The sequence below is a fragment of the Petromyzon marinus genome, chromosome 9 (genome assembly GCF_048934315.1).
Source record: "Petromyzon marinus isolate PM22_M1 ecotype Great Lakes invasive population chromosome 9, UKy_Petmar_22M1.pri1.0, whole genome shotgun sequence".
Classification (NCBI taxonomy): domain Eukaryota; kingdom Metazoa; phylum Chordata; class Hyperoartia; order Petromyzontiformes; family Petromyzontidae; genus Petromyzon; species Petromyzon marinus.
In genome coordinates this window covers 13,654,655-13,681,404 of record NC_133675.1, presented here as the reverse complement: position 1 = coordinate 13,681,404, position 26,750 = coordinate 13,654,655, and the positions used below count along the sequence as shown (strand labels likewise).

At 48.6% G+C, this 26,750-nt stretch overlaps 1 protein-coding gene across 3 annotated transcripts in view; it reads right to left on the bottom strand.

The window, feature by feature from the left end:
- ATRN (attractin) overlaps positions 1-26,750 on the bottom strand; it is a 338,155-nt gene that overhangs the window by 196,857 nt on the left and 114,548 nt on the right. For all 3 annotated transcript variants that reach the window (XM_076065925.1, XM_032950359.2, XM_032950360.2), the window contains exons 6-17: positions 26,279-26,447; positions 25,391-25,481; positions 23,668-23,923; positions 22,010-22,193; positions 18,585-18,739; positions 15,220-15,304; positions 13,258-13,466; positions 10,054-10,172; positions 7,807-7,939; positions 7,314-7,495; positions 3,995-4,208; positions 3,117-3,308 (exon numbers count right to left, since the gene is read on the bottom strand). In XM_076065925.1, the coding sequence (XP_075922040.1) occupies positions 3,117-3,308; positions 3,995-4,208; positions 7,314-7,495; positions 7,807-7,939; positions 10,054-10,172; positions 13,258-13,466; positions 15,220-15,304; positions 18,585-18,739; positions 22,010-22,193; positions 23,668-23,923; positions 25,391-25,481; positions 26,279-26,447 (1,989 nt within the window). The remainder of the gene's footprint in view (positions 1-3,116; positions 3,309-3,994; positions 4,209-7,313; positions 7,496-7,806; positions 7,940-10,053; positions 10,173-13,257; positions 13,467-15,219; positions 15,305-18,584; positions 18,740-22,009; positions 22,194-23,667; positions 23,924-25,390; positions 25,482-26,278; positions 26,448-26,750) is intronic.

Genomic DNA, 26,750 nt, shown 5'->3' with positions numbered 1-26,750 from the left:
CGCGACAATGTGCCACACACGTTGCAGGATGCAGCCCACCGGAGTAAGAAACAGGTTTTGAGCAACGATGCAACCATGTGGCGCACCACTTTCAATAGCGAACAAGTCAGAGCACTGGCCATCCCCGCAAACACAACTGAGCACACAGGACTCGCGATTAAGCTATGTGTATTTGACCAGGTAATGCCCACTGAGCTATGTAGCTGTTTTCCATAATCGACCTGGCCACAAATGATAGTTCAACGGTGTGGCTTATCACGTGGAAATGTACAGCAGCAGAATCGTCTAAATGCGTGACGTTGATTCGAGATGTGGAGGAAAAAACCGGAGCACCCGGAAAAAAATTACGTGACCACGGGGGGAGAGAGACATGCAAACTCCAGCCGTCAGGGTTGGGATCAAACCCATGACCTCCTGTATACCAGGCGAGGTAGTCAACATCTCGTCACTGTGGCGCCCCTATATTAAAGAACCGTTTCTGAAATGCCAGTGCATTTTGCTTTGAACTTTCAGCTTCGCTGGGGTCAATAAGCGAGGTCAACCCGAAAACCGCATCCACTGCACAAACCATGGCAGTAGACGTGGATACCCGACGCGCAAATGGAAACTTAAAAACTCTCCAGGAGTAGTGTGTGACTGTGGGTCATCCAGAACAGACAGTACAACAACGTGTAACGACGCAATGCCCCCCCCCATCCAGAGATACGAAGGAGACATCATCACAGCGATACACTCCGCTGGCTCCTGACGCGGTTATCTGGCTCGACCACCTGAACGTGAAATTGTGGTTGTTGCTCTGCATCCACATCAGCAGCCGTACGACAGGAAGAAGAGTTTGTCAGAATCAACAAACGAGATGCAATATCACATTTACGGTGTGTGGCTCCACTGACAGCACAAGGTCATAGCCCATTACTTGTCTGAGGGACGGCACGTTCAAAAGTCATTCCGTAAATAAATATTAAAATAATAACAGAGGACAGGACATACGTTTGCAAAAACAAATTTACTTATTACAGGAGTGGAACATTTGGTCCGAGGGAGATTACTCTAAATGGAGGTGAAAACGCCTTCTCATCGAGACAAGGTGACTGCAAATATGTGGCGTGCTAACCACGGCAATGTAGCTTGGCATGAGGCTGTGCGACGGAGAGGAAAAAAACGACTTTGAAGCCAAGTTGGCTTCATGTTAAAACCGGCACTGAAAAGAGCCGACTGCATGTGAAATTACTTTTAACAAGAGTGAGCTTCCTACCATTAACAAGAAGAGAAAAACTGCCTTGTTATATTAGAACCGTATGTCAATTCAAATGATTCACCTGCACTTTCTGAAAGGTACAGATGCTTCGGCTAATTTTCCCCCTGCATTACTTGCTTTGTATTATTTACGATTTGCCAATGAGCTACTGAAGATATCATTGAGATTCTTTTACTGGTTACTTCATCATCGTCGACATAATCATCATCAGACATGATCTATCCACTGCTATGTGAAGCACCCCCCCCCCCCCAGGTCACGTGAGGCAACAATCCATCGAGCTCCTGCACACAAACTGATCTGACTGCTCCGTCTCTGCACTGGGCATCCTCACGAGTGCTGCCTTTGACTGCCACTCCACAGTTAGTCTCAACCAACAGGCAAGCATCATCATCAGGTGTGGTTTTCACACCTGATGATGATTGCTTGCGTTGCAGTCGAAACGTCGTGAGAATTGTATTGTTTTATATTTTTATTATTTCATTGTTTCCCTTCTACGTGACTTTACCGAAAGAACCACGAATATGAATCCCTGCAGCCAAGAAAGCTTTAAATCTGTAAAACTATTCAGAAAATAATGAGAAAATAAATCAGAGAACATAGCACAAAGTACTTTAAGACATGGTAGCAAAAATGTGAGCAGAAAGGCAGAAAGGGCGGGTTTATGATTGGCATTACACAAATGGTAGCCATTAGAGGAAAATATGTAACTATAACCCGTAAAACAGACAGAATCTAAAAATAAGTGGAATAATTTTATACAGATCTTCTTGAAAAACAAAATCATACATCACGTATGTCAAACAATGTTTCAGATTCATTACCAAATGCACATTGTGATATTTGTATTAAGCTGTTAATTATTTGTCAACATATTTTAAGTATTTCTTCACTTACTCTCTGGTTCTTTCACTTCATTAAAAGTGCCCTCGCTCATTATGTTGCTGCCAACATTTTCGTCTTGTTTTTTGTGTATTGCCAAAGCATTTATAGAACAAAACTTTATAAATAGGGCTGCCCTGGTTTCAAATAAAGTAACTTGTGAATTCAAGTGTTTTTCAAATCTATTTCAAAGATGGGTGGCAAACGACACGTCTGAACTCGTGAAAATCAATAAAAACTGTGAGCAAATGATGACAACGATAATTAGAAAACACAAACAGGTGAGAGACATTATATTGGCTGGTAAGAAAGGTGACCCGAGGGCAGGACACGCCGTGAGAAGGGATGGCAGCCGGAATTTCAAAACTAACGACGAAGTGCCCGGTCAAAGGAGGGTAAATACGCCCAGAGAGAGGACGACCCACCGAGGAGATGGAGCGATGAAACCTGCTCCCCGTGTGCCGGTGCCGGGTGGATCGTTACATCGCAGGATTGTGAGACGCGGTGGGCTCCTTGGGTTAGGACTTCATCCATCAGTGGACTGATTACGGCTGACGATGATCACGATGGAGAATATCATAGTCCGCATTACTGTTTTAACAATATCACTTCCCTAGGTACCCACATGCAACACCGATTATAAGCAGTGACAGGTGATATTATTACAGACCCCCACACCTCCAACTGAAAAAAAGTTCAATCATGTACACTATTTTTGCACATCTGAATACTCCAATTCACAGTCGTGGGTCCAGGATGGCTTTGTTGTTGTCCTAAAGGGCAACCTCGTGGGCAATACAATTATCAACGGCGAGACCTCCGCTCGTGCCGGTGATAAAACGCACTTGTCCCATGCCACAGTGAACGTCAGGTGCTCGAAACCGCCAAGAAGAGGCGTTCTGCAGGGCGAGGTGCTGCGCCGGACCTTTCTCTGTGGCCGCATGCGCTGGCGAGCGGGCGAACGCGTCACACTCACGTGGGCAGGCGTTCATCGTGTGCCACTCCATGCACTGGCCGTAGGGGAAGGAGGGCACGTAGGCGTTGGCGTCCACGCAGCGCTTGGCGTTGCTGCACCACATGCAGTCGGTGCTGCCGCTGGCGCACTCGGCGCAGGTACGCCGCGCCGCGCACGGCATGCGGCACTGACGCGCGTTCTGGTTCGGGTTCACTGCGGGTGGCGGCGCAGACGTAGTAGACACGCACGCACGCACGCACGCAGACAGACAGACGTGCAAACGCATGTACAACAAAAAACTCAAGTCAAGCGTGGGAGCGTATGCCAAGACGCACCAGCACCAGCCATCTGGTGACAAACCCAAGAGGTTCCTCTTGGCGAGCACCAAAGTGAGCCCCCTGCCTAGGGGTCCCTCCTGGCAAAGTTCCCAAGCGAGCTTGGGAATCGGATCGCCGGGTTCGTAGCACAGCGCACTAACCGCTACACCACCACTCCCCTACACAACAACATACAGCGGCCGCCATTCGCCACTAAGTGGCGGTGACATCACCACGGCGCTTGTGCCAGGCTACGCGCACTTTAAGGCCACGTGAAGTGTCGAACGCCCGCTGGCAGGAGGTCACGGAACAGACCCAGCAGGTGCCAAGGGATGACTCACAGAGATGAACGGCCGATGCTCCCCGACATCACCACACGCACGCACACACACACACACACACGCGCTCATCCAGCAGCGACCTCGGCCTCCCCTTGCCGAGCCTCCTGCGCACGTCTCTGCTCTCCGACCGGCCGCTGCTCACGCTCGCTGGCGGCGGCGCGGTTCTCTGTGTGCAGCAGGTACGCGGCGGTGCGGAGGTCGGGGCGGGGGGGGGGGGGATGGAGGGGGGACGGCGGCGTACCGACGGGCTTCTCGCAAACGCTGCCGCGGGTCAACTCCGTGCACGTGTAGGCCTTGAGGCGGCCCGCCTGGCTGGGGGGCGACAGCACGGCGCAGAACCCCGAGCCACTCGGCTCGTTAGCCTCCCACACCAGCGTGGAGTTGGTGAAGGCGGCGCCGTCCTCCCAGCGCCAGTGCGACACGTTGAGGCCACGCAAGCCGACCCATGGCATCAGCTGTGTGCGCGGGGGGGGGGGGGGTGGTGGTGGCACAGGGGGAAAGTGAGAAGATGCAGCGCGGCGGGCAAGCTGGTCAGTGAAGTTAAGCGATCCTCCGACTCCTCTCGCCTGCATCATCATCATCATTACAATCCATGGGCAGATAGCCCATAGGTGTCCACTGCAAGCTTAGTCATTCGTCTCCACTTTCCTCTGTTATTGTGCCAATGTGTTCAATGTTCAAGTAGCGCAGCTTCTTTCCGGCAACAATCTCTTATGTCGTCGTCAAGCCGTTCTCTGGTAGGTCTTCCTCTTCCATTTTTCCGAACAACACACTTTTAATTTCCCGTTGTTGTCCATCCTACAGATGTGTCCAAATAGTGCCAGTTTCATCACTGAATGCATCATCAAGTTTTCTTCTTCTATGTGCAACCTTTTTCTTACTTAGTTGGTTCTACAGCCTATGCAGCGTACTCGTCATTGTCTGCTTGGCGACCACCACCTTGCCCTTGTAGCTTCTGGGTTGTAACCGATGTAGGGACTGTCCAATGGAAAGCAAAGACCTCTCAGATTTGATTGGTGTCGGTAAAAATAGGCCAAAGCCGTTCTTTATAACCCCATATCTCCAATGCTCGACGAAATCGCCACGCTGCCCTCCCCACTGACACCATTCGTGCCTCTCGGCATACCACGAACGCCACATCCAGTCATATTGCGGCTCACACTGATTCAAGCGCATCGCTGAACACACATGGAGACGCGAGTTACTCGAGTTAGTCCACCCAATCCGCTGAAGCGGAATGCTGTTTCCAAGTAAATTACTGATGATCACCCTGAATGTGACCTTTCAATCGAAGCTGGGTTAGTACTTGAATGGGAGACTGTGTGGGAATACCAAGTGGTAGGGCACACACTACAAGAGAGCTAGGAGAGGGCAGCAGATCAAATAATTTAAATGTATGAAACCTCATGCATGATTTGCTTTTGAACATGGGTTTTCTGCTAACAATCTGGTTTCCTCGTATGAATTGGCAAAATATCAATTCAGAGCCCCAAAAATGTGGTTTACTCGGTGAGGCTTTTCTTGATACACAAAGGGCCAATTCACACGAGGGGAGACCCAAGACCGATTCAGATAACCGTCACTGGTCGCCGGGTTCGTAGCGCAGAGCGCTAACCCCTGTATAGCCTTTAATAGATTGTTCGGGCAAGTGCTATTAGCAAGTCGCACCTATGAAGGCCGGCACGGCGCACAAGGGTATGGGTGGCCAGCACCACGCCCGGCCGCCTTTGTCTCCCCAGTGGCGATGTTTACATAGCACACCAGCTACTCATTTGAGGCTGAGTCAACCTAGGGGAGACCCAGTCACCAGCGTTGGCCGTGAGCGGGAATAGAACTCGGGCCGCCGGGTTCGTAGTGCAGCGCGCTCACCGCTACGCTACCACTCCATACAGTGAGGGAAAAAAGTATTTGATCCCCTGCTGATTTTGTACGTTTGCCCACTGACAAAGAAATGATCAGTCTATAATTTTAATGGTAGGTTTATTTGAACAGTGAGAGACAGAATAACAACGAAAAAATCCAGAAAAACGCATGTCAAAAATGTTATAAATTGATTTGCATTTTAATGAGGGAAATAAGTATTTGACACCCTCTCAATCAGAAAGATTTCTGGCTCCCAGGTGTCATTTATACAGGTAACGAGCTGAGATTAGGAGCACACTCTTAAAGGGAGTGCTCCTAATCTCAGCTTGTTACCTGTATAAAAGACACCTGTCCACAGAAGCAATCAATCAATCAGATTCCAAACTCTCCACCATGGCCAAGACCAAAGAGCTCTCCAAAGATGTCAGGGACAAGATTGTAGACCTACACAAGGCTGGAATAGGCTACAAGACCATTGCCCAGCAGCTTGGTGAGAAGGTAACAACAGTTGGTGCGATTATTCGCAAATGGAAGAAACACAAAAGAACTGTCAATCTCCCTCGGCCTAGGGCTCCATGCAAGATGTCACCTCGTGGAGTTGCAATGATCATGAGAACGGTGAGGAATCAGTCCAGAACTACACGGGAGGATCTTGTCAATTATCTCAAGGCAGCTGGGACCATAGTCACCAAGAAAACAATTGGTAACACACTACGCCGTGAAGGACTGAAATCTTGCAGCGCCAGCAAGGTCCCCCTGCTCAAGAAAGCACATATACATGCCTGTCTGAAGTTTGCCAATGAACAGCTGAATGGTTCAGAGGACAACTGGGTGAAAGTGTTGTGATCAAATGAGACCAAAATGGAGCTCTTTGGCATCAACTCAACTCGCCGTGTTTGGAGGAGGAGTAATGCTGCCTATGACCCCAAGAACACCATCCCCACTGTCAAATATGGAGGTGGAAACATTATGCTTTGTGGGTGTTTTTCTGCTAAGGGGACAGGACAACTTCACCGCATCAAAGGGACGATGGACGGGCCCATGTACCGTCAAATCTTGGGTGAGAACCTCCTTCCCTCAGCCAGGACATTGAAAATGGGTCGTGGATGGGTATTTCAGCATGACAATGACCCAAAACACACGGCCAAGGCAACAAAGGAGTGGCTCAATAAGAAGCACATTAAGGTCCTGGAGTGGCCTAGCCAGTCTCCAGACCTTAATCCCATAGAAAATCTGTGGCGGGAGCTGAAGGTTCGAGTTGCCAAACGTCAGCCTTGAAACCTTAATGACTTGGAGAAGATCTGCAAAGAGGAGTGGGACAAAATCCCTCCTGAGATGTGTGCAAACCTGGTGGCCAACTACAAGAAACGTCTGACCTCTGTGATTGCCAACAAGGGTTTTGCCACCAAGTACTAAGTCATGTTTTGCAGAGGGGTCAAATACTTATTTCTCATTAAAATGCAAATCAATCAATAACATTTATGACATGCATTTTTCTGGATGTTTTTGTTGTTATTCTGTCTCTTACTGTTCAAATAAACCTACCATTAAAATGATAGACTGATCATTTCTTTGTCAGTGGGCAAACGTACAAAATCAGCAGGGGATCAAATACCTTTTTCCCTCACTGTACATACACACGAACACAAAGACGCACAGACAGACAGACAGACGCAGACGCGCGTGCACATCCCCACCTCGTTGGTCATGAGGGCCAGCTTGGCCAGCACGTGCTCCACTTCCTTGGCGGTGGTGAGCGAGGCGGGGATGCCGTTGTGACTAATGCAGTCCATGCGCGCGTTGTCATAGTTCACCACGCTCGTGTTGATCTTGTAGCAGGACTCAGCCACGCGGTCCCAGCCGTCCCCGCACATGTGGTCTGCAGCATGAGCCAATTTAAAAACTGGTCATCAGAAAACACGTTTTTTAAAGATGTAATTCTCATCGTGCCCCATGCTATAAAGCAGTCTCTAACTCCTATTATCCGCTGTATCTCTCCGGCCCCTCCACTTAGAGCTATGAGGAAGGTCCGTTGCCTGAAACGCCACCTTTTTCACATGACTTTCAGGCAATAGGTGTTATTGACGGATGCGTTGAGTTGTTTTTTCACTCGCCCAAAGTGCTGGATCGCTTGCATAAGTCACGGCATTCTTAAGCATGTACATATTTCTAGCGGAGAGCTATGTATACCTGGCACAGCCATGCAATGCTGGTTCTTGCTCTCCCACTGACAGATGGAGTCGTTGACACAGCCCAGGCAGCTGGGGAGTTTGGCACAGGTGTCCTCAGCTCGGACCTGGCACTGGCTGAAGTTGATCACCGGCTTTGTGACAGCGCATGGACAGGACAACAGAAACAAACATGAAGCTGCATTAATAGATCCAACATTTTTACGAACACCCGTGGACACAGGACAACGGTAACAATGCACGCTTGATTATCGCGGCCCCTTTCCTCAAAAGCCAGTCAAAGTTCAGGAGGAACCGTATAGCCTCTGGTTTAAAACAAAATCGACCGTCTATGAATACAACGGGCCAGAAAACGTGGTGCTGCCAGGCTACGTAGCACAACAACGGCAGTGGAAGGCGGAGCGAGAGAGAGAGATGCGCTGCCAAGCAAAATCGCAAAAAGTTCCACGTTTTATATGTCTGAAATGTTACAACGAAACTAAGCGCAACGCTTTTATGAACCACTGATTGAAATGCCTCAATTACAATCGGCATCATTGTTTTAAAGTCACCATTAAAACGTGATGACAAAATATCAAAAGTTGCATAGATATCAAGCAACAGCTGAAATAATACATTGCGTTTCAGGTTTCATGGTGTGAGATTTAATAAACAGTAAATACATGTTCCATCTTCAGTCTGTAGGAGACCAAAAGCAGGCAACTTTATTTAAATTAAACAATAAAAAAAATGTATTGATGATCTACCAACATGTAAATGTGGCAATGCAATTATTGGCTCACTATAACAGGGGAAGTATGATAGTTGTGACAACTGAAGATAATTTATTTTAAGTTGAGGATAACTGGGTGGTTGAGGGTTGTCTCATACATTTTAAGAGGACTTAACCAGAAACCCTAAATGCCCGGGTTGGAATCAAGGCTGCTACTCGGGAATGCCCAAGGGATACGTTCTATTTTTTTTTATTTAATTGTCACTTAATCTGTCCTCAGGACGAAATATAAATGACCACATCAGATGGCTGTCGTGACAGAAACCGCTCTTTGCAGAGAGCAGGTGCCACCTAATGGTGGGTATTGAATTGATTTCAGCAAGAGCCACGCATTGCCACCACTAGGGGCATTCCATGCCACGGCGTGACGCTCTGCCAACTGGAACAAGAATTGGCAGGATATTGTATCGCCTCATTACATAACTCTTGACAGCCCAAGAGCGATATTGCCGGTATATAATTACAGCATGAGTACGCCCTTCAATACGCATATGTTGGGAATAAAAGTACACACAAGGGACACAACAAATAGCATACAAGCACACATACATCCTGTGATAAAATAGGTGCGCACAATCTGCAGTCTGACTTACAGACTATAAAGCCAATACCATCTGTCCACTGGCTCCCAATACGATCTTCCAACAACTACAAGATCATGACTTTCTTTATTTCACATGGACGGAAACTTCATCCCACACGGCCTACAACTTCATTGCTCATGGTCTAAGACTTCTACCTGGAAGCCACTGGAGCTACGCACTTTTAAAACCTAAATTGAAAACGAATTTATTTAGAACCGCTTTGTTGCGTTAAGTTTGTTGTCCTTCCCCCCACACCTCCGATTAGCACGGTTGGCTACGTATGGTGCGAAAGAAGATCAATATACGTATATACAGGAAAACCTTGGATTGCGAGTAACTTGGTCTGCGAGTGTTTTGCAAGACGAGCAAAAATTTTCAACAAATATTAATTTGATAAACGAGCGAGGTCTTGCAATACGAGTAGTGTACGTATACGCTTTATCTGCCGAGCGTCACGTGATCACAACTGATATATGAGTGATTTAAAGCATTCGTGACTGCAATGATTCATCTTCTTTGGTTCTTTCGGTAAAGTCACGTAGAATGAGAATCAAATAATAAATTGATAAATTTTATTGTGTTATTTTATTTTATCAATTTATTATTTTATTCTCATTCTACATGACTTTACCGAAAGAACCAAAGAAGATGATATATGAGTGCTTTGATATACGAGTGCTTTGGATTACAAACACGTTTTCGGAACGAGTTATGCTCGCAATCCAAGGTTTTCTGTACTTACACACAGACACACACATCCACAATAAGAGTACACAAATCTGCACACTAGTGCTTGTGACATCAAACGTACCCTTGCTCGATTTGGGGTGTTTCAAGGCGACACAATTAACGCAAGCGCATGTGCGTGGCAAGCGCGACCAGGCGATCGTACCTCCACTGTGCAGTTGGACTCTAAGGGCGTGCAGGAACCACTGCACCACTGGCAGCTGGCCAAGTTGGAGGTGCAGCTTCCGCAATCCTTGAACATGCTGCACACCTTTTCAGTGGCGGCTGCACAGGACACACACCACAGTGGAGCACAGCAATGTATCAGCAATGTGTCAGCAACATCAGCCGTGAGAAACTAACATGAGCAAAGCAGGAGTCCTATGGCTAACCTCAATAACGACGGTATTAAAAGTACAGGCCTTTATCAATCCACTGCTGGATCGAGGCATCTCCACACCCGTGTCGGTTGTGAGGAGTGGGTTGTCTGACCATACTTCACCACACTGCTCAGTGCAGACTGATGTTAGCCATGGCCGGAAATCTAAATCAGATCACCAGGATGAAAGCAGAGAAAGGTATGTTGCGCCTGTGTTCCCCCGTCAAATAATGTGACGTGGTTTATTGTAACTCAAGGATTACTTGCAGTGTTAATACATTTGCTTCTCACAGTAAATTAAACATTACCTTGAATTAGAACCCATACAAGTTGGGGAAATACCGCAACATGTGCAGGAATCACATTTTCAAGGTGATGAACAAATCTCAGTTGCTTCAGTATCTATGCATAAAAAGGTCGTAAATAAATAAGCTAATAAATAGGTTTCCAAATGCAACATTTTGTTGCATAAATATATTCACAAGCAATCCTCTTAATTATTAACATTTGTTAATTAACGATTGGCGCTTACTCGTACATTATTTTGCATTAATTAAACAGACTCTCACAATGGCAAATTTATTTCTACCAATTTTCTCCAGATATGTTTGTGGCCCCCAGCAGAAAAATCCTCCAGCTTTTCCAACCGAACCGTGTGGGGCCATCAGCGCACAGCAACTCCCTGGGGCCAGGGTTTATTCCATAATTTACAGCGCACGCTGCACCACCATTCAGCGTGAAACCACAGCAACACCAAGTCGCACGCTGCCACTGCAATGGTTCAAATCAAGGTGAGGGACCGCCAACACTGTTTGGAGAAGCACGCGCAAGTGTCATTGAGTGATAGGCTCATATCGGGTGATGGAAGGTGGTAAGCGGTGGGGGGGGGGGGGGGGGTTTCTGTAATGCCGCCTGCAATACGAAGCGCAGCAGTCAGCAGTGATTGAAATATTAACATTTTAAGATGACCCTCGAAGCGACGTTATTGAGTGTCGCAATAGGCCAGAGCCCAGTGGAGCTTATCCAATTCCGAACGGGGTCACTGATATTAAACTGCAATGACAAGTGCACTACCCAGTGTTTTGGCTAAGCCAAAATGTCAAACAGTTCTTGGGCCATTTATTGCAGGCAAGCTTTGCTTGTAATGCCTTTATCGCCAAGATTCATATAATAATAAGCTATACATCCCGATTTATAAATAGACGTTATTTCAAAATGCACACAAGTGGGTGCGCGCACACGAGGCATGAAACAAATGTTTCAATGGATGAATTTATCAACAGATATTTTTGAGAAACAGGATTCAATTGTAAGTCTAAATGTGACCCAAATTTATCACTCTGTGTGCTCTTTATAGCACCTCATGGGTGCCCCGTGCTCTTTTGGTTACCACTGCCGCGCGTTAGATCTCTCAGTGGTGCTAATCCACCCTTCACAATGTCACCTTGTCGAGTCCACGAACTGCATGAGATTGGGCATCATGATTTTATATACGTGCTTGCAACTTTTTAAAATCCAATTCTCATTTACAATGAGGAAAATTTTATTTTTAGGCTATTACATTTCTAATGGCTCAATTAGGAAACAAAGATGATGAATTCCAAAAGTTAAATTTTCATTACCACTTGAAAATAAATAACAATATATAACAAACACTGCCAAATTGCCATGGCATGTACTTTAGCATTTCCTACAATTTGGCGGTCTCAAATGGAAGTCATTTGTAGAAGACCTTTCCATTGCACTTTGAAACAAACTCCATAACAAGTGGAGGCCTTCGCATTTAATTTTAATGTTTAGCAGAATTGTATTTAATTGACCACGCCAACTGTGCAGAATGGAGGATAAATTAATGGATGAGTCAGTGTATGGCATTCACTCACTTAAAATATTTTGGACACAAAGGAGGATTGGAACATTTTAGAAAACCTACACGGAGCAATTATTTTTGTTCGGCTCAGAAAAGCAATTTAAATTATGCCAGATCAAAACCACAATGCCATGAGGCCTTTCATGAATTATTGCAGATGTTCACGGATAATAATTTTAGGCCGAGTTGACCTAGGGGAGGACCGGGCCAGATTCTGCAACCACTGGCAGTTAAAAAGCACGGTGAGAGATCAAGCCCAAGTTGCCCAGGTCGTAGGCCATGCGTTGTGCTAACCACTCCACCACTGCTCCAGCAACAAATCGATGACAAAGCGCCCTCGTGTAGCAAACATAAACTGAGGAAAATTGCTGTCAGCGAGCACCTATTACTTCCCGTAAATGCCGTAATGCAATTTATAACGGTAAAGATTAATGACAATTCACGGCCATTCGTCACGAAGGTCCCCCCCCCTCCCCCCCCCAAGCCACATCAGTCATGGGGGTCCCCCTTTGACCATATTTGACCGTGCTATTGGCTGGTGTGTGTGGACAAGGGGGGAGGCCCAAGACTGGCCCAGATATCTATTCGCCAATGGTGATAGCCATGGACGGGTATAGAACTTGGCTTGCCGAGTTAGTAGTGCAGCGAACCAACCGCTACACCACCGCTCGCTGCCTCACCACCACCACGCCACCAACAACAACAGCCGCACTTTGCCACTATGTGGCATTGACGTCACCACAGCGCTCGTGCCAGGCCGACTCCTGCTCCACCAACAAGGTCCCCCGAATAGCCTTAACAGACTGTAGACGCAAGTGCTGTTAGCGAGCACCTATGAAGGCCAGCACGGCACACGAGGTGTTTGGTGGCCAACACCAAGCCCGGCCGCCTTTGTCTCCCCAGTGGTGATGTTAACAAACCGCACCAGGTACTCATTAGGGGCTGAGTCGTCCTAGGGCAGAACCAGTTCCGATAATCGTCATTGGTTTCGTCCTCGTGTGGGGGTCGAACTCGGCCTCGCCGGGTTCGTAGCGCAGCATGCTAACTGCCGCGCCACCGCTCCCCCCTCAACGCACACGCTCGCACGCTCGCACGCTCGCAGCGACGAGGGGAAGGCGCACCTCGTTTCTGGGGACAGGTGACGTTGTGGGTGCCGATGCCGTACTCGGAGCCTACAGGCAGGCAGCGCGTGCTGTTCCACACGCAGCGCAGGCCGGGCCGCGCGCCCTCGCAGCGCTCGCGCTCCGAGAACACCTCGCAGCTGAGCGGCGTGTACACCAGCAGGTCCTGCAGCAGCAGGCTGTCGAAGCCGCCGAATATGTACATGGAGCTGCCGAGGGGGGAGACGGACACGCGGGGGTCTCGGTTAAGCGCGAGTCTTTTTTTCTTTGAAAAGCAACCGATCAGAAAAACTATCTACAATAGTGTGTTGAGGTTTGGCGAACGGTTCGACAGCATCGAGCGTTATTTGATGCATAGTGTCCACACCTCCTGTGTAAGTGTAGACCGTGCGGTGGTTGGTTATGTGTGATGAACGGATTTTCGCCTCGCCATGTTCACAACAGGGCTAGATGCCATTTTCCATCCTAACGTAAAAGTATTTAGAGATTTTATTAAATGCAGTGCGACACAATTTGGATGAGCGAAGCACGTGAGCACATTTGCCATCTTGGAGACAGGCGCTGTACCAGGAGACAGCAAGGAGCCGTCACCCCTACTAGCCCTGCTGCAATAGCAAGAGGCGTGTCAGGGCTTCACACGATACGTGGCACAGGACTGTCCTTACGTCTCAAGAACATGACACACTGGGCCCTCTGGACAAGTCATGGGCTAAGAGGGATTGCTTTGAATATTGTGATGGTGAGAAATGTGTGTAGCCAAATCATTTACAATTACATTTTTCACGTTAACACCTTGCATGTACATAATAGTTTTTTTGGGTTAGATCGCGTAAATATATAACTTGGTCGTTAAACCCGCCACCACCCGACACAGCCAACTAGTAAGGGTTGTCCCGTAAACAGAACGTGCCAATTCGTCACGAGTACAGCACACCAGTGTGTTGGAGAGCCAAGCCACAACATTTACAATCTGAGTACGACGTTTCGCCAGTAATTACAACTAGCTTCATCAGGCAACAGCCTTATATAGAGGCTGTGTCAGGTGGTGGCGGGTTTAACACCACATTTATATATTTACGCACTCTAATCCAAAAAAAGCCTGTATTATGGATGATATTGGTCGCGAAAGCCTACGTGTTAAACTGACCTTGTACGTACGTATGTTGAACTTCTTTCGAACCGTACGTAGCCAACCATGCTAATCGGAGGTGCTAACCTTACAAATAATATTCGGTCACGTTGCATTTGTTACCATTTATTTTTAATCATGTGCTACTTATAAGGGGGCTGAGTAAGAAGGCATTGTGAACACCCTGCACGGCAAAGGTGAACGCCAGGTAAAGGCAATGATGCCGCAATGAATCAATGGTTATTTAAATGTGAGGATTGGAGGTTAAGGATAAGACTATCGTTGTTAACCACAGGTGATGAGTATCACTTTAGGTATAAGACGCAGGATACTTTATCTATAACATACAATTCAAAAATGTATCTTATGTCAGTGATGTTTGATAAAAACAGATTACAAAAACTCATACAGTATTTATCCACAGCCATATATACATGCACCTATCCATTACGGTATGTTCAGAGCCTTTGTAACTAAATAAAGTGGCAGAAAATTGGAGGGAAATCCAACGCTCAAAGAGCAGCTTTCATTTTTTTTTAAAACGTCAACGTAAATCTATTCTACTCTCTCGTTATTTGCCAGCGACGGCGGTCATTGAAGCTGTCAAGTACCGATAGCGAAGAGACGCTGAAAGCAAAAAAACGAAAAACGCCCTCACAACCACTCTTAACGCCGTACAGCTTTCAAGGCGTATCTACAAGTAATACTCACGTGCGTCTGTGGACCAAGGGGCAGCACTGAACCGGTGTTATCCGCTGCACGTTAACATCGATGCGTCGTCTTCGCTATCGGTGTGCAAGGTGGGCTGGAAGGCCGCAATCCTATCGGCTTACCCGTTGTGAGCCACAGCGGTGTGGCCAAAGCGGTCCGTATCCGTGTGCAAGTCAGGCTTGGGGAGCACCGACCACTCGTCACAAGCTGATTGGGAGACGGGGCAGGGGGAACCCAACACACAACTATTACTCTCGTAGATAGTTAAAAAGATGCGATGGACGCAAATCTGGCGTGACAATGGCGCATTGATTGTTTACACTCGTGATGCACGCGTAGAATCCTACGTGCGAGAATTGATAATTTTCCAATTCATGCCAAATTGCATTTTGCTAATTGTACGCTTGTGTTGTACACCTGTGCATTCACGCCGAAACCTAAGACAAACCTGAGCGATAAAAAAAATGGAAATAATAAAAACGAGACGGTTAAATTTGGACAAGTAAGAATCGATTCTTGAATCGAACCACGAGCCCGATTGGTGACAATTTATCCAATCGCCGAGGTGTGGAACGCACGCAAGTGAACGGCCTTGCCAAGACCACTATGGCCGCAGAGCCTGCGCTCTCCAAAAAAAGGATGCGACGACACCTCTTGGTAAATGAGAAGTGGAGTCACCCTGCATGAAATTGCTTGGCACGAGAGGGCTCCCTTCCAACATTCAAGCGCACGTCGAGAGAATAAACAAAAACGCCGTCCGCATTGTGCAACGGAATGGCAAAAAGTAAACGGGTCACGGGGTATTTTTTTTTGTCGTTTACCGTTATCGTTGGTTAACGAATGAACTGCCATAAACACTTTCGTGCGCTCTAAATTGTCACGTCCAGCACTGCCCAGTAGTCATCAGGAGAAGCGGCACAGCACACACTGCACCGTGTTGAAAAGTGCAGCAAAGCGGCCACTGCGGGGTTTCTTTGGTAGGACACAGGAACTTAAACGTTATTAGAGAAGGCAGGCACCGGGCTATTTATTCCAACATTTTATATAAAGGCTAAAATGAGGATGATTTTGAAATGTTTAAGAGAGCTAAACATTTGTGTTACTACACTGGAGACTATGATGTGTAATGTCACTCGCCATCCATCAATCGCAAAAATGCAAGTGCCTCCGATAAATACCCATCATGAATGATTAACCGTACACCAGTCACCATCACTCAACATCACTGCAGCCGTAAGAATGCACAGCTTTTGATTGGACGGCTCAGTTTCAGAAGTGAATGCAAATCTACCTGAAGCATCGCCTGAATGCTGATGCCAAAACCAATCTTTAAAAATACCATTATGTCATGATACCAGCAAGTGTACACTTTAGAAATGCCCACAATGCATGTAAACTTAATAAATGAGCAAGTCATGCTTGACACTAAGGCCTTTTAAAATGTGATCACACAATTAAAAGGCCACAGCCTAAAATTACTTTATAATTACGTCTTAGCTCATTACTTCTTAAAGCTCTAAACACCAATTTAAATTATACTGCATTGATGAACTCCAACAACCTATGAAATTACGGTTTTATACTCACTTCTTTAATTTTTTATAAAAGTGTATAATTCATGAATACTTGATTTTCTAGTGCGGTTTATTTGGAATCTATGGTGAGGTAAGGATTCCTCTGCATGTATCCTTATAGGTCTTTGTGAAATGTTACGATGGTTATTGATAACCATAATCACATCTGCTAAACGGGGACAATCACGACAGCTCTCCTAGGATCACACAAGTTTTAGAAACCAGTCAGGGTGATTTAGAGGCCCATTAAGCTCTCTAAGGAGCTCTTTCGAACAAATACAATAGCGTGTAAATGCAACACTATTGAAACTTGCAAAGTTTCTGCACACTGAGATTTTTTTCTTGCTTAAACTCTCGACACAGAAGAGGCAGGTCAGAGATAGGAAGAGGGGAAAAACATGTCTTGAGCCTGGACTTGAACAAGGGGCAGGGAGTTTGTAGCATGACGAGCCTGGGAAATGAAGTTCCGGATCATGGGGACAGCGCCGGAGAATGAATGACCCTTCCAATGAGTGAAGGCTGCCTCGTGGCTTTAGACAGAAAGCCTTCTTTGGTTGTTGGAGCAGAGAGCACGTGGAGTGAGAGCTGCAGGAACGGTAGCGGATGAGTTGGTAGCAGATGGTAGCGGATGAGATGGTAGCGGATGAGATGGTAGCGGATGGTAGCGGATGAGATGGTAGCGGCTGAGATGGTAGCGGATGAGATGGTAGCGGCTGAGATGGTAGCGGATGGTAGCGGATGAGATGGTAGCGGCTGAGATGGTAGCGGATGAGATGGTAGCGGCTGAGATGGTAGCGGATGGTAGCGGGTGAGATGGTAGCGGATGAGATGGTAGCGGATGAGATGAAAGTGGATGGTAGCGGATGAGATGGTAGCGGATGAGATGGTAGCGGATGGTAGCGGATGAGATGGTAGCAGATGAGATGGAAGCGAATGGTAGCGGATGAGATGGTAGCGGATGAGATGGAAGCGGATGAGATGGTAGCGGATGAGATGGTAGCGGATGAGATGGTAGCGGATGAGATGGTAGCGGATGATAGCGGATGAGATGGTAGCGGATGAGATGGTAGCGGATGGTAGCGGATGAGATGGTAGCGGCTGAGATGGTAGCGGATGAGATGGTAGCGGATGAGATGGTAGCGGATGGTAGCGGATGAGATGGTAGCGGATGAGATGGTAGCGGATGGTAGCGGATGAGATTGTAGCGGATGAGATGGTAGCGGATGAGATGGTAGCGGATGAGATGACACCTTTATACGAGGAATCATGTTTGCAATAACCGCAACACAAGCAGTCAAAATGCAAACAAAAAGAGACAACTCTGATAATGATATGCACTGTCCTTGAAATTGATTGGTCCAATCAATTTCAAGGACGGCTTTTCTTACAACCTAGTCTCCACTGGTGTTTGACCAGATGACACCAAAATGCATACAACTCAAAAACAGCGCACAATCAGAGCTCGGGGGGGGTAAGCGCACTATCAGAGCTCGGGGCAAGCATTTACATTATGAGACCTCCTTTGCCAGGAGGTCTCATAATGTAAATGCTTGCCCCGAGCTCTCAATACTCTGATAGTGCGCTGTTTTTGAGTTGTACGCCTTTTGGTGTCATCTGGTCCAACACCAGTGGAGACTGGGCTCTAAGAAAAGCCGTCTCGGGTGTGGACCAATCAAATTCAAGGACAGTGACAATATCATTATCAGAGTTGTCTCTTTTTGTTTGCATTTTGACTGCTTGTGCTGTTGGTTATTGCAAGCATGATCCCTCGTATAAAGGTGTCAGTTTTGGTGCCAGATAAAAGGGTAAAAAACCTATTACTATTACAATAAATAACAAACATCGGTCACGGACCCCACCAACGCCTCCGGAATTTGCGGAAGGTGGAGGCGGGGGGGGGGGGAGGCACCGACCGATGTCGTAGGCCATGAAGTCGGAGGAGAAGCACTTGGTGCCAGTGCTGACGGACGTGTCGTTGTGCGTGTTGCCGCCGTACACCAACATGGTGCCGCTGATGATCACCGCCGAGTGCAGGTAGCGGCAGAGGCCGCTGCTCGTGAGGATGGTCCTGCGTGCGGGGGCGAGGAGGCATCGCGAGGCGGTTAAAACGGCAACGAGCCCATTCGGACGCGATCGCGGGTCGTGCCGCTTTTGAGCTGTCATTTTGTAGCCAGGTCGCTTCCGAAATAGAACTAATTGCTCAAGTGGGCTTTACCTGGTAAAATGTACTACTAAATTTACCCAAGAATGTCAGTGTGTAACGCGCGCGGACGTCACTCCACGTCGACCAGCCCCCCCTCATTGATAATCATTACAAGGTGAAGTCCTCCAAATGAACACCCCCCCCCTCTCCATTAATAATAGTTAGCGGCTGACGTCACTCCACATGGGGGGGGCGAGGCGCCTCCTCCCCCCTCCTCAGCGTCAACTCACAACCCTCACTACAAAGGCAGAACCCTCACGTCACGCGATCTCCGTAACGCTGTTGTTGAGACATCAAAGTAACAAGGACGTCGTGATGAACAAGGGATTATAACCTTTAAATTAAATAGGTCTGTGTCACCGCGCCCTTACAAATTGCACACGAATGGATGCAATGAATATCACATCGCGGTCTGCTTTTCGCTTGCAAGTTTCAGATTTACTGCCATACACCCGTCCTTGGACGGGTAAAAGGCTAGTAAAATTAGTTTAGTTTAAGTTATATTTTTACTGATTTGCTAACATTTCCTAGACTGTGCACTCCCGATCGTGTTGTTGCATTGTTTGTTGTTGTCACTTTATGACCTCGCGCCCCTACTGGACATCTGTGCAAAAGAGCTTCATAGCCCGTCGGATTTCTCCGCGACGAATAAAGATCCCGATTCTGACGTCCGAAGTTCCACCCCACGTGCCGGGGAGCTTCTGCAGGAACACTTCACGGCACGCACGACGGCGTCTCCGCGATTTGCGGCGCGTGCCCGTTCGGAGCTTCTTCGCAAAAAACGTCACGCGCATCGGAACGTCCGGGACGTCGTGTCGCGAAGCGTTTGCCGAAGAAGCCTCCCAGCACGCGAGGAGAAACGACGGACATGCCGAACGGCACACGGCACAACCCGAAACACATCACGGAGCCGTACGGCAGACCCACGAAAAACGTGCACAGCGGTAGTAGATGTGCTGCAGCTAATCAGCAGCCTTGTACCAGGCTCTGATTCATCGGCTGGCAGGAACCAGTTTATAGAGCGAAACGGCCGCGTCAGCAGAACTCAACAGAAATGTTCTCTCTTCCAGAGGGAAAGTACCTCTCCTTTACCCTGAGTGTTCTCAAATTAGCGGGGCACCTGTGTCTGCTTCAGCGCCGATGCACGCATTTGGAAATTACATTCATCAATCCCTGTACACGAGTACGCCCCGCTCATTTATTCATTTACCCCAAGCACTGTGGGCATTTGACAGTATACGCTTGCTCACGCAGAAAAGTGGGAGTTTTAAATTATTAACATCGAGCAGTTTCAAGGGGAAAACTATATAACAGGAACATTTTCAGGCAATTGCCGCTCCTTCAAGTCCTGTGAAGAAGGAGCCATTGCCCCTTCCATGACAGTGTTATTGACAAATGTTTAGATTTTTTTTGCAATTTGTGTTTTGTCTAGCACTGCCCATGCAGTGCTACGCAATTTTATGCTTTCCATCCTGTGAAAATAATATTACTTTCATTATTCCTACACGTATACGGACAGATTTGTGCGCGAGCATTTATATCACGCACCTTCATTACCGCTCGAGTTCCGAAACGCGATGCGTAAAACCTTCTAAACCGCTCGCGAACGCAGGACACGTGTTAGTGTGCCACGACGTTCCGCCACGAGAAGAGATGTCGAGCGAGATTTCAACTGCAGCTCACGACTGTCGCCACCAGGCGGAGCCCAACAGAGGCCTGAGACGCGAATGGCCGGGACAGCTACGGTGCGGCGGGGGACTTAACGCGCGCGTGCCAAATTTATTTTCTTAGATCCGTTTGTTTTTTCGGGTCGCGCCCGCGTGTCGTTTGGCACAAAGCCCTCTAAGTTTCGCTCCGCACGTGCGAAAAACTGAATTTTGAGGATCTGACTCGCTCCTTCGATGAAATGAATCTGGATTGAAAACTCTTTTCTTGAGAACTGCTTTTAGTATTTAGTTTGTTGCCCTTTCCCCCCCCGCAGCTCACATTAGCACGGATCGCTACAAACGGTGCGAAATATGTTAATATGTTAAAAATACAAATATCACCACCTGGTTAAACTATAAGACTCTGCAAACCTCCAGGACACTACCAAAGATTTGTCCATGAAGCCGTCCAGATATACAAACATTGACACAACTTCAACCGAGAGGATGGTTTTAAATTAAGCAATCATTGGAAAGATGTCATCAACCAAGTCAAACTTTAGCTGCCTTATAATTGTACACCCATTTCCATTTCTTCCAGTTTGGTTCCTCTCATTTTCGACAACCGCTCGCCATCGCCTCAGTCCCCCTAACCCCCTGCAGCATAACAAAAGGCGGCTTAACTTAGCCACCCCCCACGGCCCTTCTTGGCTCCTCCCCCCCCCCTTAACCTGTATATAATCTCGGGTCTCTTAGAGCTCTCTGCACTTGATGCAGCTATTTGCTGTGACGGTTTCCATCTGAAGACGGAAGCTTGTGTTGCCTCCGAAAGGACGTGTTTTTATTTATTTGATTTTACCTACGTTACTTTACCGAAAAAAACAAAGAGTATGAATCCTTGCAGTCACGAAATCTTTAAATCTAGAATTATACGATTAAACTAATTAACATTTTTTTCGATGTAAGGCCCACTGAGCTATATAGCTCTTTTTCAGAAACGACCAGGCCACAAATGATAGCTCAACCAAGTGGCTTATCGTGTGGAAATTTCTCGCAGCCAAATTCTCGAAACGCACGTGTGGAGGGAAAAACTGGAGCACCCGGAGAAAAATCCACAAGACCGCGAGAAGCGAGACATGCAGACTCCAAATATACAGGCGTCAAGGGTCAGGATCGAATCATCGACCTCCTGCATACCAGGTGAGGTAATTAACATCACCACCGCAGCGCCCTGACTGGCAATAACGGCGCATGACGACCTGGCACAGGGCTGGCGTTGCCGGGTTCTTGACGCCGACACGTCAGGCGAAAACGACTGCACGTCTGTGAAAAGAGCTTCGTAGCCCATCGGATTCTTCCAGTGTAAACAAAGATTCCGATTGCGAAGAACATTCTCATCTACACACAGCGCAACCGGTGAGAACGCTACGCAGCGGGCGAGGCTCGTTTTTCCTCGGCCGCGCCACGCGGCAGCGCCACGCGGACCCACCAGGTGCGCGTGTTGACGTCGAAGCGGTACAGGTCGTCCGTCAGGCTGTTGCGGTTCATGCTGAAGGCCTTGAAGCCGCCGTGCACAAACACGGCCCGGCCGAGGGAGTCGTACACGCTGCTCTGGCCGTAGCCCCCCAGCACCAGCGCCCCGTTGGTGTCAGGGATGCGCCACGAGTTCGTTTCTGTGGGGTCACACGGGGGAGGAGGGGAGGTGGGTTGCACTTCTATCGCACTTTGCGCGCAAGCGTGCCACCGACCCGCGTGGACGCCTGAAGAAGGCACGTGAATATTTAGGCGCGTGTGTGCGCGTGCATATCCAAGCGGTAGCGTAGTGGTTAGCTCGCTGCCCTATGAACCCGGCGACCCGAGTTCGATTCCCACTCACGGCCAACACCGGTGACAATTATCTGAAACCGGTCCTGAACCTCATTCCCTAGGTCGACTCGGCCTCAAATGAGTACCTGGTGCGGTGTGTAAACATCGCCATGAGGGAGACAAAGGCGGCCGGGCGTGGTGCTGGGCACCTACCCCCTCGTGCGCCGTGCCGGCCTTCATAGGTGCTCGCTAACAGCACTTGCCTCAACGGTCTGCTAGAGGCTATCCAGAGATCTTTGTCTTTGTTTTCTATGCAGTATACCTCTTAAAATAAAGATATACCATATATTTACCTCCTCTTGGTTGTTAATCCTCTCTTAACGTATGTAAATATATACCCAGTGTACCTGCAGTGCTGTGTAAATTATGATTTTCATGGTCCTTATTTGCTATTGGTGAATCGGATTAGAGATTAACAATAGAATTGGAACAATTATACGGTACATTTGAATCCAACATGGGTGTACAGGGTGTATAAAGTTACAGCACTTGCCGCAACAGTTTGTTAAGACTACACGGGGGATCTTTGTATACCCAAAGCCCTTTGTCGATGTACTGCTGAATGAAGCGTCCCCACACACCGTGCATGCCCTGGGGGCTGTTTGACCATTACTAACTTAATTTGTTTTCACATACTTACAGACATGTACTTGTACACAATCGTTAATTTACAATGTGTGTGTGTATAGGAGGGGTGGCCAAAGTTATTGACACTACTATCCACGTGCGACCGAGAACCAAGATATGCAAAGCGGAGTAGTCACGTGTGGGTGGTCAGGTGTGGGTGGTCAGGTGTGGGTGGTCAGGTGTGGGTGGTCAGGTGTGGGTGGTCATGCGTGGGTGGTCAGGCGTGTGGGTGGTCACGTGTGGGTGGTCAGGTTTGGGTGGTCAGGTGTGGGTGGTCATGCGTGGGTGGTCAGGTGTGGGTGGTCAGGTGTGGGTGGTCATGCGTGGGTGGTCAGGTGTGGGTGGTCAGGTGTGGGTGGTCACGTGTGGGTGGTCAGGTGTGGGTGGTCAGGTGTGGGTGGTCGCGTGTGGGTGGTTAGGTGTGGGTGGTCAGGTGTGGGTGGTCGCGTGTGGGTGGTCGCGTGTGGGTGGTCAGGTGTGGGTGGTCACAATTGGGATGGTCACGCATTCAGTTTTGTTTGCGCTAGTTGGCTGCAGAGGTTTGAATTAAGAAATCTGTGGGAGTGGCCCGGAAGTACTCATTGCCACTGGCCCCCCTCCAGCCCCCTCCACATTTGACGTACACCACCAACAACAAACGAACGGGCAGCTTACTGATGTTGTACTCCTGGACCTTGCTCAGGTACCCGTAGGTGGGATTGTGCCCAAAGAACACGAACATGACGACCTCGCCGGTGTCCAGCGTGGCCACGTGCGCCGAGTGGCCCACGGCGGCAAACTGGCCGCGCGGGGTGCCGGGCAAGGGCACCTGGTGCGACCACGTCTGGTTCGGCACGTGGAACACCCACAACTCGTCCGTCACGCTGCCGCCCGGCGTCTCGATCTTGCCGCCGTACATGTACAAGTTGTCCTGCGGGGGAAGGGGGCATAGGCGACAAGGAACGGCGGTCAGGGGGCGGGTTGCAGGCTGACGCTTGGCACGGCCAGCGCGGCCGTGCACAGACAGTTCTTGGGAAAGCATGCTTTCAATTTTTTCTTTTTGACCAGCCCAAACGACGCTGCGCCCAGACTTGTTAGCGAACCACATTTTGCGTGCGTTATTAAGCGGCCATGATTATTAATGGGAAAATTCAAAAACTGCTTTCCAGTTGAACATTTGAGCTACTATTAACACGCTGCAGATGTTTTCTTTATTTAGCTTCATTTGTTTCTGTACTCTCTGAAGATGCGAATAGATGTTTTTGTTGTGGATAGAAAACAAATCTTACTTAGTGGTTTCATATGCAACAAACTAATTTCAATGCTTTGACTCTGTGGTTGATTAAATGCACAAATGAATCGATTGGCGGTGACCCGGGTCACCGTCGTGACCCGGGGGTGCCAAAACCTCCATAACTCCGAACCAGAAGGCCTATGAAGACCGGAGATGTCACTGAGCCTGATACGCACGCCAAATATGGAAATAAAACACACGCGCAAAACACCCATAAAAAAGGGGGGCTTGCTGGGGATTTTTGCCTGGCAACGGCTGTTTATTGCTTGTTGTGAAAGTACATCAGGATGCTGGCCTGGTCATTCCCCAGCACGTTCTGCTTCTTACGGGGGGCGACCACCCTCCTTGTCTTTGGGAGCGAGACCACTCGGAGGCAATGGCGCACCAGGCGCTCTCTCGGTACGGCCGGCGGTCACGGTCGTGCTGGCGGGATCGACATCGTCGTCATCATCATCGCTCCCAGCGTCGCCCTCCGGCAGGACAGGGTGGTGGTACCAGCGATGCTCCCAGAAAATAACCTGAAACTATGCCCGGCCCACCAATATTTTGCGGTGACCCGGGCCACCGCCAATCGATTCACATATCTGTGATAAATCCTTTGGAGCGGGAAGCAAGCAATTTAATCTATAGACCGTTGTAACCTCCGTTATCTACTCTGGCATGGGATTCAGGTACTTCATTAAAGAAGCCTTATTTGGAATAGAACTGTTGAAATATGCGGCTTCAGACCGGATCCAGTAAAAGAGACACCTTGAATATTTAACAAAATTGAATTGCTTTCAGAGGTCATCCCAAATGCCAATCGGGTAAGGGGTTCCAGGACGGAATTAATGCTTAATGGACTTGCAAGAGAGACTCGGAGATAGAGCTCTGAGCACTGAGAAGGAAGTTCTAAATCCAGTCACGTCTACCGGCTGCGGTGTGGTTGCTCCGGAGCTCGCCTTGAAGTTGAGCAGCCTGCAACAATTGCCAGCGAATGGCTTCTTTCATTCTGCACCGCTTGCCACCAACGCAACTCGCCGAATCTGGTCAGGCCACTTTTTTGCTTTCAACGCATTCGCCAACCGCTACAACGCACTTCAAAATGCACTGGACGACACTTACCCCGTGCAGAGAGAGGGAATGGCCGTAGCGTGGATAAAATGGGATCTCGATGCGCTTCAGTGCTGGCCACGTGTTCGTCTTCAAATCATAACTGCACGGAAAACACATTGCATTGTTAATTCGAGGGCCACCCCTCGCACCGAAGACAAAGACAAAGATCCCCTGTATAGCCTGCAACAGGCTGTTGGGGCAACTGCTGCTAGCGAGCCCTCATGAAGAGCGGCACAGCACACAACGGAGTGGGTGGCCAGCACCACACCCGGCCGTCTTTGTCTCCCCAGTGGCGATGTTTACACACCACACCAGGCACTCATTTGAGGCCGAGTCGACATAGTAGAGGCCCAGAACCAGTTCAGATAATCATCACTGGTGTTGGCCGTGAGCAGGAATCGAACCCGGGTCGCCGGCTCGTAGCGTACCATGCTGGCCGCCGCTCCCATAAGCCCCCTCTCGCACCACGTACACTACTAACTTCAGCATCATCATCGAATGTACTTGCCAATTGCGAGAAGTTCGAGAACAGCACTCGTGACCTGTGCAAGTATTACCGTGTTCCACTGACTTAAGCTCCTCAGGTCTCTACCCCAAGAGGATCAACAGTGAGAAGGCACAATACACGGCCACTGCCACTCTATAACGTAAAGCCTTTGAGCCACTAGTCATTACCAGGCAGCTGTGGCTTTGTAGAGAAGGAAGCTCTCGCTCCATCTGTAACAATCGCACTCTGGCCCTGCCCCGAGTGTTCAGCGACCTCGACCTAACCCTCTCTTAAAAGCCTGCCGATGAAATAGTAGTAAGCAGTGCATTCAGCGGATGGGGGGGAAAAAAAGAAAAATAAATAAATGGGAATTCCGTTTCAAGAGCACTCGACCCAGTCGGATGGCCCACCTGAGCACCATGGGGAAGCCCGAGTAGTTGAACGCGTAACCACCCACGATCCACATGCTGCCATTGTGCACAACGGCCTTGTGTGATGCTCGCGCGATACCCGAGTACTCATCGTCCAGGAGCATCCAGTACGACTCGTTGGCGGGCACCGTCACCGAACAGTCGGGTCCTGCGCAAAGTTGACGCGGGGGGCACAACGTGTACGTGCGCGCACAAAGACGTCCCCCGCGTAGCCTTAACAGACTGCCGGGACAAGTGCTGTTAGCGAGTAGTACCGACGAAGACCGGCACCCGGCACACGAAGAAACTAAGTTAGGATTTCCTTACCTCGGTAACTCACTGTCAGGGATATCACATAGACAGACGCAAGATAACACTTACATAGAAAGATCTCCAAAACACGACAAAAAGAGGTGAGGTAGGCGAGGGAGGCGAGGGTTGGCGAGGGTGGCGAGGGGAGGCGAGAGTCACG